Raw genomic sequence first — 19,525 nt, 5'->3', positions numbered from 1 at the left:
GGATTGGGGGGGCAACTCCCATCTCTTGCGGGGGTGCAATTAGTGCCAGCACCGTCCGTTAAGAGTTTGGGTGTAATCTTTGACACCTCCCTTTCCATGGAGGCGCAGATTGCAGCTATAACAAAGGCGGCATTTTTCCATCTCCGCCAAGCTAAGCAGTTGGCTCCTTACCTCTCTCGCCCTGACCTAGCCACTGTGGTCCACGCGACGGTCACCTCCAGACTGGATTATTGTAACTCGCTCTACGTGGGGCTGCCCTTGAGACTGACCCAGAAACTCCAGCGGGTGCAGAATGCTGCAGCGAGACTCCTTACGAGGTCTTCGCTGCGAGATCACATTCACCCGGTGCTATACCAGCTGCACTGGCTCCCGGTGGAGTACAGGATCAGGTTTAAGGTGCTGGTTTTAACCTTTAAAGCCCTATACGACCTAGGACCCTCGTACATACGGGACCGCCTCTCCTGGTATGCCCCACTGAGAAACTTGCGGTCTTCAAATAAAAACATCTTGAAGGTCCCAGGCCACAGAGAAGTTAGGCTGGCCTCAACTAGAGCCAGGGCTTTTTTGGCTGTGGCTCCGATCTGGTGGAACACTCTGTCACAAGAGACCAGGGAGCTCTGGCCCAATGGTTGCCAGTGGCTTGAATTAATTAATTTTATAATGAATGATTTTAGAGTGTTGTTTATGCTGTACTTTTGTACTGTTTTATTGTTGTTAGCCACCCTGAGCCTGGCTTTGGCTGGGGAGGGCGGGATATAAATAAAATTTATTATTATTATTATCACTTACTCCTGGTCCTTTTGACTACAGGTTCTGGTGACCTTCTGCACATAAAGCATGCGTTCTAGTGCTGTGTTAAAGAGCTGCCTTGCCAGATTTATTTCTCTTTGAATGAGAGCAGTGGAGACATATGACATATTGCAGTAATTGATTTGTTTACAGATAACAGGGCAGAGCGTAAGTGGAAGCAAAGAGTGCTCCTAAAAGGCAGCAGAGCATCAGTGAAAGAGCCCACACTCCAAAATGCTTCGGCTACAGCCAATTGATAGCGCTCTCTCTTTCTGGCTGGGTACACAGCATACATTTAAAGCACATTGATCTTCCCGAATCAAGGCTTACAGTATCCCAGAAGCAGAAATGGTAACTCTGGGACTGTCCCTAGAAAATAGGGACGCCTGGAGGGGCTGGTTGCTGCAGGTCTCACTTGTTTAACTTAAGCCACCTTCATAGATTTAAAGCATTTTAAACAGATAATGGCTCCCCCAAAGAACCCTGGGAACTATTATTTGTTAAGGGTGGTGAGCGCTGATAGGAAACCCCCATTCCCCTCAGACAGCTACAATTCCCAGTGTCCATGCAAAGAGGGATTGATTATCAATTCACTCTGGAATTGTGGCTCTGGGCATGGAATAGGGGATCTCAGGACCCTTAACAAAACTCTAGCTCCCAGAATTCTTTCTTTCAACATCTTTGTTGAAAATTCAAAAAGTACATAATTATATGTGCACTAAACATGGTGAGACATAAATAATAGAGAAAAGAAGAAGAGAAACAGGACCCGTGCAGAAGGGAAAATAAAGGGTGGAGGGGGAAAAACCCAAAACTTTATATTTTACAAAGTTGTTATTGTACTTCACCAGATTTTAACCTATTACAGAATTTGTAATAATGGATTCCAAATATCATTGAATTTGTCCATGGCAAGTTGTGTTTATATGCAAGTTGTTCGTATGTTGTGAGTTTGTATAAGTCTTCAATCCAATCGTAGAAGGGAACCGCATTTTTATTTTTCCAATTCATCAGTATCAGTCTTTTTGCTATAGTAAGGGCAAGGAGAGTCCACTCATATTGTCCTTTTGTAAGGTTCCATGTGTTGGGTATATAATTCAAGAGGGTATTTTGCTCTGTAAATGTAAGGTTGTTCCATACAGTTCTGTTAATAGTTTCAGTTACATTCTGCCCAAAAGTTTTCAATGTAGGACAATGAAAGGACATATGCTTTAGAGAAGCATTACCCCTGTTACATCTCCAACAGTTCGATACCTTAGATAGTTCTTAGATAGGTAGTTCTTTGTGAACGAGGCCGTATGGCTCAGGTCATCCTATTTGCCTGCAAATGCAAGCGAAGAGCAGTTGTTGTTTTTTCAGTGTCTTAGCACAGGTGTGTCACAAGATCCTATTTGCATCCTGGCAGTAAGGAGATCCAGAAGGCACAGTTAATTTATGGACTCAGTTGTGCTGACAACGTCCCTATGCACCGAGTGGAAACCAAGCAACAACACGCGCTGCCGCAGGCCTCGGAATGGAAATGCCAGCAGATGATACCATTGACAGTGTGCCAGTGGGCATCAACGTTAACATATAAATTGCTACTGTTTCTGAAAGCATTCATCAGCTGTCTGGCAGGGGACTTGATAAGAAGAGGGTCGATGACATGAGAGCCACAAAGAAAAAGAGGCACCCTCTTGTCACACTGATGTTAGAGAGTAACTCAGAGCTGGAAAGCAGCCCTGTATCAATTATTAAGGGCATATAGAGTTCGACATCAGTGCAAGCTAGCACAGGAAATACATCTATAGTCATATGCAAAACAGAAGCTCAGATCTATTAAACCACAATGATCATTTCAGAGCCCTACCTGCTCTGAGGTCACATCTGTACCATACATTTAAAGCACATGACTCTCCTCCCGACACCCAAGAATCTTGGGAACTGTAGTTTAAGGATGCTGGGAATTACCCCTCAGAAAGGTACAAACTGCAGTCCTCAGGGGACTTGGGGTGGGGAGCCACATGCTTTAAATGTATGGTGTGGATGTCTCCTACATCCCAATCTCCTACACCCCCATTTTGATTGTGTGGTACTGCTAATGCCAAGGTTTCAGGTTCATTCCCTGTATGGGACCACTGCATATTCCTCCATTGCAGAGAGTTGGGCTCAATGATCCTCAGGGTCTCTTCCAACTCTATGATTGTTTAAAGCTGCAATTCTATGCATACATCTTGCGAATAAATGACAATGTGGAACTTACTCCCCAGTAGCTGTGCACAGGATTAGAATGTAAGTATTTGTGCGGGGTGCGGGAGCAGGGTTTCAGATATGCATTGTGAAAGTCACTATGGCGAATGTCAGAGCAAGAATGGGAGACCCGTAGTCCTCTGGATGTTGCTGGAATATTTAACTTCCATCATCTCTGAGTATTGGCCATGCTGGGAGGCACCAAAATTTAGAATTAGTTGGCTCTGCCTGTCGGAGGGATCCCTGCCTCTTGCCCGCCAGTTCCCAGGCACTACTGGTTGGAGTTCAATAACATCTCGAGTGTCTCAGGTTCCTCACATCTGATTTAGGCTATAAGTATGACTTTCCTCAAAAGGTTAAATGAGATTGAGAGAAGCTGAGTCCCCCATCTCTGCGATGGACTAAATCATGTCTCAAATTGGCTACTGTGGACACAACTGTAAAGTCTCCTCATCTCTTGCTATTTTTCATTATAAAAAACTTTTAAAAAATATAAAACAAAACAGTACAACACTTTCATTTTGCTAACACTTTATTTTTTCATATTAAAGCAAGCATAAGAACTATTACCAAATAACCGAAACATTGTTTTATGTAGATGAATCCGCCATTTTATTTTAATGAATGGTCTAAATGGTAAGAGTCAGTATAACCTGAGTGTTTCTGCTTTTAATAAGCCTTTGGGTTAGGGTAATTGTTGTCATATGCTCAGAAACCTGGAAAGGGAAATTTAATAGGGGAGAACATGAAACAATTGTTAGCCTCGTATTCAACACAGCATTTATTATCAAGGCTGACAAAACATTAGACACACATTTTAAACAGTGTAGTGTTCTCTAGAAGTTGTTGGATTACAACTCCCATCAGTCCCAGCAAACATTGCCAATGGTAATAAAATGATGGGTGTTGTAGTCTAACAATATCTGGACAGTACGACATTGGTTACCCCTGCCTTATGCTGTTTTGTTTTTTAAAGAAATCAAAACCAAAACTCATCACCACCACTGCTCCTAGTGCTTGTTCTGTCCCGGCCTTTTAGCCTCAGCACATCCATGACACTTCGAGCATAGACGTCGCGCAAATTAACATTGACGGTGCAATCGCTGGACATGTTTTTTGTGAGCTTCTTTAAGGCTTCACGCTGTCGGAGAGCAGCTTCCTTTATCTTCAGCGTGAAGTAACAGGCAGAAAAGCGGTCATTGATGATGGCTATCGGCAAAGCCAGAACGAGAATTCCTGACAATATACACACGAATGCCACTATCTTGCCGATGGTTGTGTCCGGCCTAATGTCTCCGTAGCCAACTGTCGTCATGGATGTCGTAGCCCACCACCAAGCACAGGGCACACTTGTGAAGGTGGTGCCATGGACACCTTGCTCGACAAAGAACTCCATGGTGGAGAAGATGGAGATGCCCACAGAAAGGAAAAGCAGGAGCATGCCGACCTCTTCGTAGCACTGGGCAATGGTCATGCCCAGGGACCGCAAACCTGCAACACAATAGAGGATTTCAGTTCAGGTCACAGCCTCCATCAGTGGTGGCTGGTGCCCCCTTCTCAGGGGCTGGACTGAGGAGGAATGGTGGAGACCACCCCCCATTCTCCTGAACCTTCCCAAGAACAGGAGGACATTTAGAACAGTGGTTTGCAGAAGGGCATAGTTCAGAGACTGCAGAGGGGAGAAGCTGGGAAATATTGGAAGAGGAACAGCAGGAAGAAGCAGCACCAAGGGAGAGACAGCTGACAGACTCAGTGCCTTTGGAAAGCATTCCTGACCTCCCCTCTCCCAGGACCAGGCGTGCACTGAGGGTAGTAGAACAGAAAGCTCAGAGGCAGAAAGCTCACATTAGGTGTGACGTACAATAGAAGAGAGGGAGGGAGTGGGACTTTACTTGGAGCAATGGCATTATCCTAGTTAGAATGCATTCCTTCAGCTCTCTGTGCATAGTGAATAAATTACTTGGTAAGAAACGTTTTTCGTTTATCTGCTTATTGGCTGCCACTGTGGGAAGGATAGGATTCCCTGAATCCTGACGCCCCTGGGACTTGTAGGGTGGATGACTGGGATGCCAATGGTAGGTGGAACCTGCATCAATGACAGCTGAGCCCCATAATTCTAGTTTTGTCCCCATTCTCCTCCCTGCTGCAAGGGCAATAGTAAGACAAGCTAAACAGGACCAGTAATGGAGTGGGATAGAGAGGCCTTGAGCAAAGCTGTGGTCATGTGAACTCCTGCCTTCTGAGCAGTACAGGTTGAACTAAAGCCCACTTGGACACTTCCCACATCCAACTTGGCAGGGAGAACAGTCCCTGGTACAAATATTACCCTAGGTTTGAGGTGGCTCAGAGGCCAAATGCAGCTCTCTAGGTCTTTCTATTGGGCCCTCAAAACTCTCACTAGGGCCCAAGCCTCCTTTCCTGGCTAGACCCTCAGTGTCCCTGCTTTGCATGCTTTTCCGTGGCCTGGACTTCTGATCAAGCCGTTTGCTTGCCTGGATGGAGGATAGAGAGGTGTGCATGCAGAAACTAGCCTACTGTACAAAGGTAACATCTGCATTTATTTATCCACCCACCCACTTTTGCCTCTGTTCCCACCCACCACTGGCATGTGGTCGTCAGGAGAGGATGTAGCCCTTGGGTTGAAAAAGTGCTCTCATCTCACCCAGTATTTATTAGGGGAGGAGGCCCAATATAGCAAAAGATGAAGGAAAATGCTTTTGGAGAGGTTGGACATGGGGTCTGAATGAATGGAACACTTCTTCCAACAAAGTCAGCCCTGCTATTCTCCTTTAACGGTTAAAACCAAACCAAAACATATTTAGTATCCTTATGTAGCTGGGAATCAAGCAGCACTCAGTAGAGTAGAACAATTTCTTCCCATGCCTTGGGTGCAGTACTTCTGTGTAACCCATATTAGCATCTGCCCTTTTAAAGCAGCATCACGCTGTTGGCTCATATTTAGTTTGTTGACTCAGGATCCATCTGAGTTCTGCTGAAGTCCTTAAGTAAGTGATACTGCTTACCCAGTCATCTCTCCAAATTTTGTACTTGAGAATCATTTCCTGCATGCAAGAGCTGACATTCATCTGCTGTACCTCAATACTAAATGTAAATGAAATAATGAATTTTAGAGGTGGATAACTGCCAACTGTATGAGCTCAGGACTATAGCTTTATTATCACCAGCCCTGGCCCCTCCTCCCCGAAAAACCCCTTTCATATCAACTAGCCTCACATCAAAACAAGATTCTGTTCGATTGAGGTACTCCACACAGCTGCAATTTATGTACATGCACATGTAAAAACAGCCTCAACCCTCATATTTTTAGGCTGAAGTCCTATACAGACATCTGGGAGTTAGTCTCATTGAACTTGATGGGGTTCCTTCCAAGCACAAACAGGCTTGCAATGCATAGCACCTAATTTATGTCTCTTGTAAATGCCATTTTAATGGCACATCTCAGTTGTTTAAAATAAAAATTGACTGTTTTCCATCTCAAGCCTTCTCCAAGTTTCTTCAAAGATGGAACAATTCAAGAGCTGGTGATCCATCAGTCTATGTATGGGAGATATGACATAAAAACAATATGCCGTAGTGTCAAGATGTGTCAAGTTAGCACTTTCTATAACTTATGCTAGTCTGATGCAGTAGCAAGTATAACTTGCCTGCAGGAGTGGTATCATGTTTTAACACAATACATGGACTCTTTAACATCAGGATGCATTGTGGGTAGAAGTCCTCACCATAAGAGTTCATTGCCATTTTGCCTCGGCTTGGATACCAGCAAGTTTCTTCTGCCCTTACTCAATCTCCTTATTCCTCATTGTCTCTTTAAATAAATTCTCACCTCACCTCCTATGATGAGTAAAAATTGATTCCAAGGGACCAGCAAGGAAAGAGGACTCTCTTATCTTTCATGGCACCCGTGACTAACATAGATCACATATGTTATATGGACATAAAAGTTCCTTTCCTCTCTCTTTCTTCCTGCAATATGTTACAAACTGGAATGATTCTGAAAATAAAAGAAATTACAGATGCTGCAAGGCCATTGCTTTGTTAACAGTTCAATGATGCTCAGTTTATTTACTGAACCTATTGTTAGGAGGTTGTCTCCTGGAAGCTGGCATCTTTTCTGAATTAGATACCCAGAGGTTGGCTGCAATGCTGGAAGTGTGAGAGAGAAATAAATATGTGTTTGAGTGTTTCAGTATCTTTAACAGTTTTACATTGTTTTCTGAGCCTCCTGGAACTTATGAAGCAGCTATATACATTCAGCAAATAAAACAGGTAAAGTAAGTGAAAGGTGAGAGGTTTTTTTGGAAGCCCAAATCAGATGAAAATGGGGGCACAGTTTGGGGGGTTGCCCTATCTTCTGCCATGTATATATTACAAAAGGAAGCCTTCAGTGCTCTGCCAACTAAAGGAAACCGATCTGGGATTTCTCTCCATTTGAGGAAGGGGGGAACATGTTACAACAACAGATTCAGAATAACAGAATAAATTTACAGAGTATATCAAAACTGTGTGTGATCAGGAAATAACGCTTGTTGGATTTCAGGAAGCTCTGTGAAAAGAATAGATAGGAATGTCGATTAAAAGAGATGATAAAATAAGGATTGTTAAAGTGCAACATAAATTTAGGAAATGTGAGAAGTTGTGATAAATATGAAAATTGTCAGATAGGCTGATGGAAGTCTAAAAGATGTATAAGTTAAATTGGATGTTAAATTATAAATGGAATGGTTATTGGAAATTTGAATAAAAATTAATTAAAAAAAAACAGATTCATCTGAGGCAACATTTGAGCCCATCAGCTGCAAACACAGCCTTGCTGCTATGACTTTCCAATCTGTTCTGTTCAAGAATAAAAGAAGCGAGTAGAGTATTATAAATTCAGAATAGCTGTGTTCATATAGGCAACCCCTTCTAGGCAAATGTTTGCAGATATGAATCCAGTTTTATTTTGAATAGTAATGCAATGCTGCTAGCAGGGCATCTCTGACCCTTGCCAGTTTACTCACTGTTGACAATGAAACGGGCAGGCAACCAAATTAGCTTATATAGCACTAATAGGGGGGTGATGAAAAGGTTAGGAGAAGTGATTAGAGGGAGTTTCTAGCATGACGGTCCAATTAATCTGTGTTGGGGTAATAACATTATTTCTGGACTGTACCACTTCAGGATGCTAACATGATTGGATACTCTTCCACCCCCCCACCCAAACAAGTCAAATTCCCTGAACAGAGAAAACTAGATGCTGCAGCGAAGGTTTTAGGAAAGCCTTCTTCCTAACATGTTAGTTTTTCTGCTTGTAGGGATCTTTCTTCTGTTGTTGTTGTACGAAGGAGAATTCAGTCATGTAATTCCTGCCACCCCCTACAACTATTGGTGCAGTTCAGAAACAGGTTTGTTCCTTGTAAGAACTAGGCCTCAGACTAGGGGTGAGGAACCAGTTGCCCTTCAAATGTTGCTGGGTTACAACTCCCATCATCCCTGGCAGAGGTTGATGGGAGTCCATCAACAGCTAGAAGGGTCACTCAGTGGATTTGTAACTGGCTGACTGACCGAACCCAAAGGGTGCTCATCAATGGTTCCTCTTCATCCTGGAGAAGAGTGACTAGTGGGGTGCCACAGGGTTCTGTCTTGGGCCCGGTCTTATTCAACATCTTTATCAACGACTTGGATGATGGACTCAAGGGCATCCTGATCAAATTTGCAGATGACACCAAACTGGGAGGGGTGGCTAACACCCCAGAGGACAGGATCACACTTCAAAACGACCTTGACAGATTAGAGAACTGGGCCAAAACAAACAAGATGAATTTTAACAGGGAGAAATGTAAAGTATTGCACTTGGGCAAAAAAAAATGAGAGGCACAAATACAAGATGGGTGACACCTGGCTTGAGAGCACTACATGTGAAAAGGATCTAGGAGTCTTGGTTGACCACAAACTTGACATGAGCCAACAGTGTGACGCGGCAGTTAAAAAAGCCAATGCAATTCTGGGCTGCATCAATAGTATAGCATCTAGATCAAGGGAAGTAATAGTGCCACTGTATTCTGCTCTGGTCAGACCTCACCTGGAGTACTGTGTCCAGTTCTGGGCACCACAGTTCAAGTAGGACACTGACAAACTGGAACGTGTCCAGAGGAGGGCAACCAAAATGGTCAAAGGCCTGGAAACGATGCCTTATGAGGAACGGCTAAGGGAGCTGGGCATGTTTAGCCTGGAGAAGAGGAGGTTAAGGGGTGATATGATAGCCATGTTCAAATATATAAAAGGATGTCACATAGAGGAGGGAGAAAGGTTGTTTTCTGCTGCTCCAGAGAAGTGGACACGGAGCAATGGATCCAAACTACAAGAAAGAAGATTCCACCTAAACATTAGGAAGAACTTCCTGACAGTAAGAGCTGTTTGACAGTGGAATTTGCTGCCAAGGAGTGTGGTGGAGTCTCCTTCTTTGGAGGTCTTTAAGCAGAGGCTTGACAACCATATGTCAGGAGTGCTCTGATGGTGTTTCCTGCTTGGCAGGGGGTTGGACTCGATGGCCCTTGTGGTCTCTTCCAACTCTATGATTCTATGATTCTATGATTCCCACCCTGGTAACCTAAAAATCATTTGCCTATTCAGCTTCTCAGAACTGTAGGACCTCAGGGCTCAGTTTTCTAGAGGGAGATGTCATCCTGAGGTAAACTGGTCCCCTCTGCTTAATTCTCCCACAATTGTGGGATACAGAAAAGATTCCGTTTCCTGTGGAAAGTGTGGCTTGCTGAGAAGGCACTAGAGCAGGAGACTCTTAATCTTAGAGCCATGGATCAAGCCCCATGCTGGGTGAAAAATTCCTGCATTGCAGCGGGTTAGACTAGATGGTCCTCATGGTCTCTTCCAACTGTAATGATGGAAGGTCCTAGGAAGGGTACCACAGCTCCGTGGTAGAGCTTCTGTTTTGCATGCAAAAGATCCTTGGTTCAATGCCCAGCATCTCTTGTTAGAAGGATCAAATGGCAGGAAAGACCTCTGCTTTTGATCCTGGAGAGGAACTGCTGGGCAAAGTAGACTATACTGAGGAAGATCAGGAGATAGCATCACCTGGTTTAAGGCAGCTTTCAGACAAGGGACCGTGTCCATCAGATGACAGAGGAAGCACTGTTAAAATTAGGCATTGCAGTGACAGAGTAAGTCGATAAACTGAAAGGAATGGAATTATGAAATACCTTTTCTCTGGCCACATTCACACCATATATTTAAAGCACCATGATACTACCAGTGCTTTTCTCTCTCCCTGGGGGGCACTCAAGGGTATGCAGTACCGACACATTTCCCTCCCCGAAATGTTAAAAGTGTGGCACTTACTGTAACAACTTCATGTTGAGTACCAACACACACCCCACACAAACAAAAAGCATTGGATACCACTTTTAAACAGTTATGGCTTCCCCAAAGACTTCTGGGAGCTGTAGTTTGTCAAGGGTGCTGAGAGTTGTTAGGAGACCCCTGTTCCCCCTTCCAGAGCTCCAAATTCCCAGAGTTCCCCATGAAGAGTGATGGACTGTTAAACCTATCTGGGATATGTACAGTCACCTGCTTGCCTTGGAAATGATTCTGGGGAAGGGTCTGTCTGGAGTTTGGTGGCTACAAAGTTTAGCTTGCAACATGGGACCAGTCTCATGTTGTGGGCCTCTGCTCATATGGAAGTCAGCTTCTCATCTGAGTTTCTTAAAATCGCCACCCCCCTTAGGTAGAACCACAAAATAATAAATTTCCCCAAGAGTTTCCTACACCATGTAGATTTACCTGTTGAATGCCGGCCCAACTTCAGCATGCGCAGACCCCTCAGCAGCCTTAACACCTGAACAATACGTCCCATGTTTTCCAGCTCCTGGGAGCTGTGTCTGCCACGCAAGCTCTCCACTACAAGAGTGATGTAGAAGGGCAAAATGGCCAGCAGATCTATGATGTTTGCTACATTCCGTATGAAGTAGAATTTCTTCTGTGCACACAGGAAACGCAGGGCAAACTCTCCTGTGAACCAGGCAATACACACATACTCCAGGATGTCAAGGAGGTGTGGTGGCAGCCAGCTCAGTTCCACAGAGATGAGGGCCATGTTGGCAATAGAGATGATGACAAAGGCCATGGAGATGGTGCCAAAAGTCCTGGCAGCAACAGAAGACCCAGGTTTTTCCAATACCTCCCAAAGCTTCTGCCTGAATCTGGGGCAGAGGCTCCCGGAGAAGTCCTCTTCCTCTTCCTGGGCATCGAGTGCTTCAGCTTCTTTCTTGATATCCAAGGCTTCGCTCAGTTCCTTCCTCCTGAAGTACCTGTGCAGGGCAGCAAAGCACAAATTGTGACACTATAGTACATCTGAAATGAATGCAAACACATGTGGCAGCATGTGCACCACCACAACCAACTTCAATTACAAATGCAAAAAGACAGCGGCCACAAACTTCAAGGTGTTCTCTTGTGAACCTCAGAGCTGTAAAGCCGGATGATCAACAAAAGGGACAAACCTAAAATGAACCTCAACTCCTCCGTGCTACACATCAAGTCTGCCTTAAAAACAGGGGTGGCTAACCAGTGGCCCTCCAGGTGTCTTGGACTACAGCTCCCATCAGCTCCAACCAGTATGGCTAATTGGCAGGGCTGATGGGAGTTGTAGCTCATCAACATCCAGAGAGTCACAAGCTAGCCGTCCCTGCTTTAGATCATACATTCATTTAATCCCAAGAGGAACCTGTTTCAAGGTCACACTAGCCAGCCTCAGCCCAGTATACCTGAATGAGTGTCTCCACCCCCATTGTTCAGCTCCGAGGGCCTTCTGATGGTTCCCTCACTGCAAGAAGTGAGGTTACAGGGAACCAGGCAGAGGGCCTTCTCAGTAGTGGCACCTGCCCTGTGGAACGCCCTCCCACCAGATGTCAAGGAAATAAACAACTATCTGACTTTTAGAAGACATCTGAAGACAGCCCTGGTCAGGGAAAATTTTAATGTTTGAAGTTTTATTCTGTTTAATATTCCATTGGGAGCACCCAGAGTGGCTGGGGAAACCCAGCCAGATGGGTGGGGTATAAATAATAAAGTATTACTACTATTATTATTGTTGTTGTTTAAATTGGTATAAAGGTAAAGGGACCCCTGACCATTAGGTCCAGTCGTGACCAACTCTGGGGTTGCGGCACCCATCTCACTTTATTGGCCGAGGGAGCCGGTGTACAGCTTCCGGGTCATGTGGCCAGCATGACTAAGATGCTTCTGGTGAACCAGAGCAGTGCACGGAAACACTGTTTACCTTCCTGCCGGAGCGGTACCTATTTATCTACTTGCACTTTGACGTGCTTTCGGACTGCTAGGTTGGCAGGAGCAGGGATACCCAGTGATTTTTTTCTAGAAAAAACAGTGTAGGAGTTGCCCCCCCCGCCCCACTTGTCTGCTTTTCTCCCTCCCTCACCCTGCCACCCCCACCCCCTGTGAGCCCTTCTGCAATGGGCCCATCCACAACCCCAACTTCCACCCCCTTTCCAAGTACACAAAAAGGCACCGGGCAACTAAACTGGGTTACTTCAATACCAAACTCAACCACTGCCATAATTTTCTGTCCAGCTGCTGCCTTGCCTAGGTAGCAGGAATTCACATCAGTGGCACCCAGGCCACCACCTCATCTTAATTCCCTTCATCTGTGCTTACCTCACCTCTCCCCAACTGCAGAATTAATCTACAACACCCTACTGAAGCCTTCCCCAACCCTACTGGATTTGGGCCCCTGGCCCCATCAATTACTCACCTGTCTCTGCAGCAAGAGTCAATGCTGAGCTCATCCAGCCCCCAATACTGGATCTCCTGCAGGAAGGAAAGTGCACAGAGCTGATCCATCACATGCAGCCGGCCCGTCTGGTAGTAATTATGGATGTAACTAAATGCCTGAGAGCTCCGATCAAAGAAATATTCATTCTCCACCAAATTGGCATCATCGCAGAGATCCAGGAGGCTGGAGGCAACGTCCCGGGCAGCTGACACCACTACAGCCAGCTTGCCCAGGCGGGTGTCCGGGTAGCAGCACAGCTTTTTCTGGGACAGCACAAAGCGGGCCCCTCCCACATTGACTGTGATGCAGTCCAAGGACGGGGCCACCGGCCGCAGCAAGGTTCCTGGCTCCTCCTCGCTGCAGAAGACACTGGACTCCACAGATCCAAAGGACGTGCTTTCACCCAGCTCCTCTCCAGATGCTCCTGAAGAAAGGGACAGGCAGCAAGGAGGGGACTTCATTCTTCAGCTGCCAGAGGCAGCCTTCTCTCTCCTAGAGAAAATGACACATGCAAGTCAAAGAGCCCATGCTGGGGCAAAGCAACAGAATGAACAATTATGCATCGTTGTTTGCAGTTTCCTCAATTCCTCATGTAGCACTTTGTCTGCAAGATCTGCAGTAGCTGCCAATCTACTACTGGGTCAAGATTTTGGTGCTAACATACAAGGCCCTATGCAGCTCAGATGCAGCCTGCCTGAGAGATCACCTTACCCCCTCACATACCCACCAGATCACTGTGCTCTACAAAAGAGTACCTAATTTCCCAGTAACTCAGATCAGGGCCTTCTCTGTGTCTGCTCCTGTTTTGTGGAACTGCATCCTTGCTGAGATACAACAAACACCCACATTTGTAGTTTCTGGAAACAATGGAAAACATATTTGTTTCAACAAGTCTTTGCAGCTGGATGTTGTGGTTTTTAAATTTCTCTCTCCCTTTGGTGCTTTTTTTATTGGGTTGCATCCAGTGCTGCTACAGAAGAACCCATTCCTCTCTGCACAGTACAGATTTCAGGATCAGAAGAAATGAAGGGCTTTTTTTTTAAGGTGAGGGTGTGTGTGTTAGTGCTAGCCACTATGGTTGCAGAAATAAGTAAACAAAGTCTAGTAGGCTATCAAGTTGCTCAGGTTTGAAACTTCTATGTCCTTTCCTATAGTAAATAGAAGCAACTGACCACTAACCATAAGGCTTGAGATCCAAATACAGTAGTACCTCGGGTTAAGTACTTAATTTGTTCCGGAGGTCCGTTCTTAACCTGAAACTGTTCTAAAACAGTTGAAGCACCACTTTAGCTAATGGGGCCTCCTGCTGCTGCTGCGCCACCAGAGCACGATTTCTGTTCTCATCCTGAAGCAAAGTTCTTAACCTGAGGTACTATTTCTGGTTTAGCGGAGTCTGTAACCTGAAGCGTATGTAACCTGAAGCGTATGTAACCCGAGGTACCACTGTATTTGGAATATATAAATATTGTTCCGTCTTCATAATATAATCCCTCTGGGTATAGAATGTGGAGGGTTTTGGTTTTTTTTTGCACCAGTTACAGGTTACTCAAAGTCGGTATGGAACCATAAGATACTAGATATGAAAGTAACTTTTTTTATGACTAAATGTCCAACACAGCAGGGCAGGTTTAAGCAGAGATGCAGTGACTGGCACAAAACCAGTTTCATGGGAGCTAAGTCCAGCACTCTTTCCACTACGAATAGCAGTGGCTGCCTATGAGCAACCAAGTTTTAAGGTTCTGCTACTTACATACAAAGTCCTAAATAAATCTGGACTAGGTTACCTGAAAAACCATCTTTCTCCCCATTGTAAGGGCACTACAATCAGTGAATGGAACCTGGTTAGATTTCTCACAGCCTGATGATTATTGGGCTTTTTCACTGGCAGCACCAGTGTTGGGGAATGCCCTCACTGCTGAAATATGAGAGGCTCCATCAATATTGGCATTCTGCCGGCCCCTGAAGACACACCTATTTAAGTATGCAATCCCCTAAACTGAACTTCTGATTTTATTGTTTTAACTGTTTTACCAGATGTGCTAGCTCCTATATTGTACATCCTAATTAAGGATGTTCTAAAATCCCAATGGAATTGATACTGTGTATTTTAATTATGTAATGCTTTTATACTTGATTTTATAGTTGTAAACTACTTGGAAGCCTTTTGGGTGGATAAGCAGTATATAAACAAATAAAGCTCAGCGACTCCCATTGCCCATTCACCATACTAGCTGGGGCTGATGGGAGCTGGAGTTCTGCAACATTTGGAGGACCAGAAATTTCCCATTCTGGTCCTTCTACACTACCTGGTTCTCAGCTTGTACAGCATGCTAGAGCCTAGGAGAACAAGGTACCTTACCAGGTGGCTGCTTGCATAACAAAAAATGATGACTGTCCTTCCCGTTATTATTCTGAACCCAAAGCAACTTCTGGGAAATGCTTCACTAAAAACACAAGTGCAGAGAAGTTGCATGCCATGACATTTAGGGATGACCACTCATGAGATCTCTTGAAACTGCTTAGCAATCCCTTGCAGTTAAAAATAAGACAGCTCATTATCACTGCTTCTATTGGCCGGCAATCAAAACAATGGCTAATGTACACATTAGGTTTCCTCACTGGAATTTTGTTTAATATGAGGCAGTTTCCTTTTCAACATCTAGGCTGCAATCCTCTGCACACTTATCTAGGAATAAGCCCTATTAAACACAACAGGACTTGCTTCTTCCATGGATTTTTCAATTAACCTTGGCAAGGAACTGGCAAGGAGCAGAAGCTGCAATTTACATCCGTGGCACTTTAAAAATTAAAACAAATGCGCCAATTAGTCCTTCACATTCTCTACCCATTCTGTAGATTACACACTGTTCTCTCTTTTCTGAGTGTGTGTGTGTGGGGGGGGTGTTGGTTGGTATGTCCATCGCTTAGTGCAACTTTAGATAGGTAAAGGTAAAGGTACCCCTGACCATTAGGTCCAGTCGCAGACGACTCTGGGGTTGCGGCACTCATCTTGCTCTATAGGCTGAGGGAGCCAGCGTTTGTCTGCAGACAGCTTCCAGGTCATGTGGCCAGCATGACTAAGCCGCTTCTGGCGAACCAGAGCAGCGCACGGAAACACTGTTTACCTTCCCGCTGGAGCGGTACCTATTTATCTACTTGCACTTTGATGTGTTTTCAAAATGCTAGGTGGGCAGGAGCTGGGACCGAACAACGGGAGCTCACCCCGTCGTGGGGATTAGAACCACCAACCTTCTGATCGGCAAGCCCAAAAGGCTCAGTGGTTTAGACCACAGCACCACCTGCGTCCCGTGCAATTTTAGATACTTCATGATTATTAGTGCAACAATGAAAAACTACTTAATAATAAACTGCAGCATCAAATACTATGCAGCAGCACTAATAATAATTAGTGCAGCATTAAATAAATGTGCATTTACATGCTAATAAAATGTGCATTTTAATCAGCATATCCCTTCATCAGTTTATATCACCAGCCTACCAATTCTGTTTTGTTTCTCTAAGAATCTTAAAAATAAGCAACTGGCAAGAACACAGGAAGCTGCCTTACATTGAGTCCGACCTTTCGTCCATCTAGCTTAGCATTATCTACGTCAAGTAGCAGCAGCTCTCCAGGGTTTCAGGCAAGGGACACTTCGAACCCTATCTTGAGATGCCGGGGTTGAACCTCAGAACTTTTGTATGCAAGGCAGATGCTTCACCAGTGAGCTAGAGACCTTCCCTTCCCTGTGCACAGAATACTAGAGTTTTACTAATAATAATTACTATTATTATACACAGCTGTGAAGCAATTCACAATGTCTTAATTTAATTATCATTACATGCATTTACACCCCACCTGTCCTCCAAGGAGCTATACACAGATCACACTGCTTCCCCCATTTTATCCTTACAACAACACAACCCTGTAAGGTAGGTTAGCCTGAGAGTGTCGGACTGGCATGAGGTCAGAGCATGGATCTCCTTAGTCCAAGTCCAACACTGTCCAAACACCAGGTCAATAATCATCCACCAACACTCCTGTGCTACCTCAGTCAGTAGAGCATGTGACTCTTAATCTCAGGGTTGTGGGTTTGAGCCCCACACTGGGCAAAAGATTCCTGCACTAGTCGGCTTTGTGGTCCCTTCCAACTCTACAGTTCTATGATTCAGCCCCACACTCCTCTGCACGTTTACTTGGAAGCAAGTTCCACTGATTTTAGTAAGACTTACTCTGTCTTTGCAAGCACACAAAATATGTCAACACACCAAATGGCATTGGATCCATCATCTCGAAACCAAGTTTTAACGCTGAAAACCAGCAAATTATTTTTTTTAAACAAAAACCCAGAGTATGTAGGACGTTAAAGACAGATGAACCTGCAATCCCATCCACACTAACCTGCAGGTAAGCCTCATTCAACACAATGACGCTTATTTCCGAGTAAGCATGCATAAGGTTGCTCCGTCGAAGACCCGGCCGGATCCCCACGAAATAAACCCAAGAAGCGCGGCACACAGAAGCAACTCTGATGGATTGACAGGAGCTCACCTATTCCAGCCAGGCATCGCCTTCAAAGGTTCAAGAGCCACGCCCCTTTACCTGCCTCCACTCGTGCTGCTCCGGGCACATCGCAGGGCTACAGCTCTCCGCGCCTTCCCCAGCTGGCGCTCGCCTTTAAGGGCGGAAGGCTCGCCAGCTCCGCGCTTCTCTGCGCACAAGCGCGCTCTGCCGCCGGCGCCTGCAGCTCGCCAACTTCTGGGCAGCGCTTCTTGGTTAGGCGCGTGAGCAGGCGCACGAGCAAATCAGAGCGCAGCTCCGAGGCGACAGCAAGAGAAGGGTGGGGTTCGCCACCCGGGACATCTTTTAAAGACCCTGGAGCGGGAGCCACGTGCTTAGGAAGGGAAAGGGTCTCGCCAGAGCTGAAGAATCCGCAGCCGGCTGCGCGCCTTGCAGAAAAGTTTGTTCCCTGAGTACTCGGTAGTTTGGCAGCTCCTTCGCTTGCGTGCTGACTTGGATCCAGACTTGGTCATGCACGGAGCAGAGACTATTGCGTTTAGATTCCACATCTCTTCCAAGGAGGTGTACATGATTCATTTCCTCCCCATTTTGTCCTCACAAAAACCTTGTGCGCTGGGTTATGGTGAGAGACTGTGAACAGCCCAAGGTCACCCAGTGAGCTTGAAACCAATGGGAGCCGGGCTTCCTTGTGCACAGAGCTGGCACCAATGAAATCAAAGGGATCCAGACTTGGGTTGCTTTCAGACAACATTTATTAGGTATTCATCCTGATTTGTTTGCACAAGGTTTGCTGGGAACTTGACTGTTTATTGAGCTTTTATTCTGATTGGGTTGGGAGATTATAGGATCTCACAGTTGCTGCCCTACACACTGCTTTCATCACTTTCTCTATCACAAAAGTTTGTGTGTGTTTTGGGGGGGCAGGGGAGGGAGAGTGGGTTTGCAGTAAAATAGCACCAAATCCCACTTTAATTGTGCAGCCTCAAATTGCTGATGGACAGTTGAAGCCCACCTTCAAAGTAGTGGCAGTCTGAAAGTGTCCTTAGTCAAGCTTGGTGCTCGCACATTGAAATCTTTATCAATCTTTATCAATCTTTATCAATTGAAATCTTTATCTTTATCAAGTCTTTATCAACGACTTGGATGATGGACTCAAGGGCATCCTGATCAAATTTGCAGATGACACCAAACTGGGAGGGGAGGCTAACACCCCAGAGGACAGGATCACACTTCAAAACGACCTTGACAGATTAGAGAACTGGGCCAAAACAAACAAGATGAATTTTAACAGGGAGAAATGTAAAGTATTGCACTTGGGCAAAAAAAATGAGAGGCACAAATACAAGATGGGTGACACCTGGCTTGAGAGCAATACATGTGAAAAGGATCTAGGAGTCTTGGTTGACCACAAACTTGACAGGAGCCAACAGTGTGACGCGGCAGCTAAAAAAGCCAATGTAATTCTGGGCTGCATCAATAGGAGTATAGCATCTAGATCAAGGGAAGTAATAGTGCCACTGTATTCTGCTCTGGTCAGACCTCACCAGGAGTACTGTGTCCAGTTCTGGGCACCACAGTTCAAGAAGGACACTGACAAACTGGAACGTGTCCAGAGGAGGGCAACCAAAATGGTCAAAGGTCTGGAAATGATGCCTTATGAGGAACGGCTAAGGGAGCTGGGCATGTTTAGCCTGGAGAAGTTAAGGGGTGATATGATAGCCATGTTCAAATATATAAAAGGATGTCACATAGAGGAGGGAGAAAGGTTATTTTCTGCTGCTCCAGAGAAGCGGACACGGAGCAATGGATCCAAACTACAAGAAAGAAGATTCCACCTAAACATTAGGAAGAACTTCCTGACAGTAAGAGCTGTTCGACAGTGGAATTTGCTGCCAAGGAGTGTGGTGGAGTCTCCTTCTTTGGAGGTCTTTAAGCAGAGGCTTGACAACGATATGTCAGGAGTGCTCTGATGGTGTTTCCTGCTTGGCAGGGGGTTGGACTCGATGGCCCTTGTGGTCTCTTCCAACTCTATGATTCTATGATTCTATGATTCTATGAAATGACATTCTTACATCTCTAAATCCAACCCGAGGAGTTCAGTGGAACTTATCTTCTCAAGGAAGAATGCCCAGGATGGCAGCCTTGGAGCTTATGAATGATGAATGTTTTCATGGAAG

General features: G+C 45.3%; 1 protein-coding gene across 2 annotated transcripts; it reads right to left on the bottom strand.

The window, feature by feature from the left end:
* Nucleotides 1-3,575: 3,575 nt before the first annotated feature.
* KCNV1 (potassium voltage-gated channel modifier subfamily V member 1) lies at nucleotides 3,576-17,594 on the bottom strand. 2 transcript variants are annotated; one of them, XM_053395421.1, is made up of 4 exons: nucleotides 17,379-17,594; nucleotides 12,809-13,321; nucleotides 10,819-11,345; nucleotides 3,576-4,509 (listed from the first exon to the last, which is right to left on the bottom strand). In XM_053395421.1, the coding sequence occupies exons 2-4, from the start codon at nucleotides 13,288-13,290 to the stop codon at nucleotides 3,998-4,000; spliced, it is 1,521 nt and encodes a 506-aa protein (XP_053251396.1). In that variant the 5' UTR covers nucleotides 13,291-13,321; nucleotides 17,379-17,594; the 3' UTR covers nucleotides 3,576-3,997. The 2 variants fall into 2 exon arrangements, with proteins under 2 accessions (XP_053251396.1, XP_053251397.1); XM_053395422.1 differs by having other exon boundaries at nucleotides 17,430-17,594.
* Nucleotides 17,595-19,525: the final 1,931 nt, after the last annotated feature.

The sequence above is a fragment of the Podarcis raffonei genome, chromosome 7 (assembly GCF_027172205.1).
Source record: "Podarcis raffonei isolate rPodRaf1 chromosome 7, rPodRaf1.pri, whole genome shotgun sequence".
NCBI lineage: Eukaryota > Metazoa > Chordata > Lepidosauria > Squamata > Lacertidae > Podarcis > Podarcis raffonei.
The sequence above is the reverse complement of the archived record's forward strand: the minus strand, read 5'-3'. Positions and strand labels throughout refer to the sequence as shown.

Excerpts from the sequence above, each read along its gene's own strand:
- KCNV1 (XM_053395421.1), bottom strand. The coding sequence starts at position 13,290 with ATGAAGTCCCCTCCTTGCTGCCTGTCCCTTTCTTCAGGAGCATCTGGA. Across the intron at positions 11,346-12,808 it reads GACTCTTGCTGCAGAGACAG|GTACTTCAGGAGGAAGGAAC; the intron begins GTGAGTAATTGA and ends TGCCCTGCACAG. Across the intron at positions 4,510-10,818 it reads GTTGGGCCGGCATTCAACAG|GTTTGCGGTCCCTGGGCATG; the intron begins GTAAATCTACAT and ends ATTGTGTTGCAG.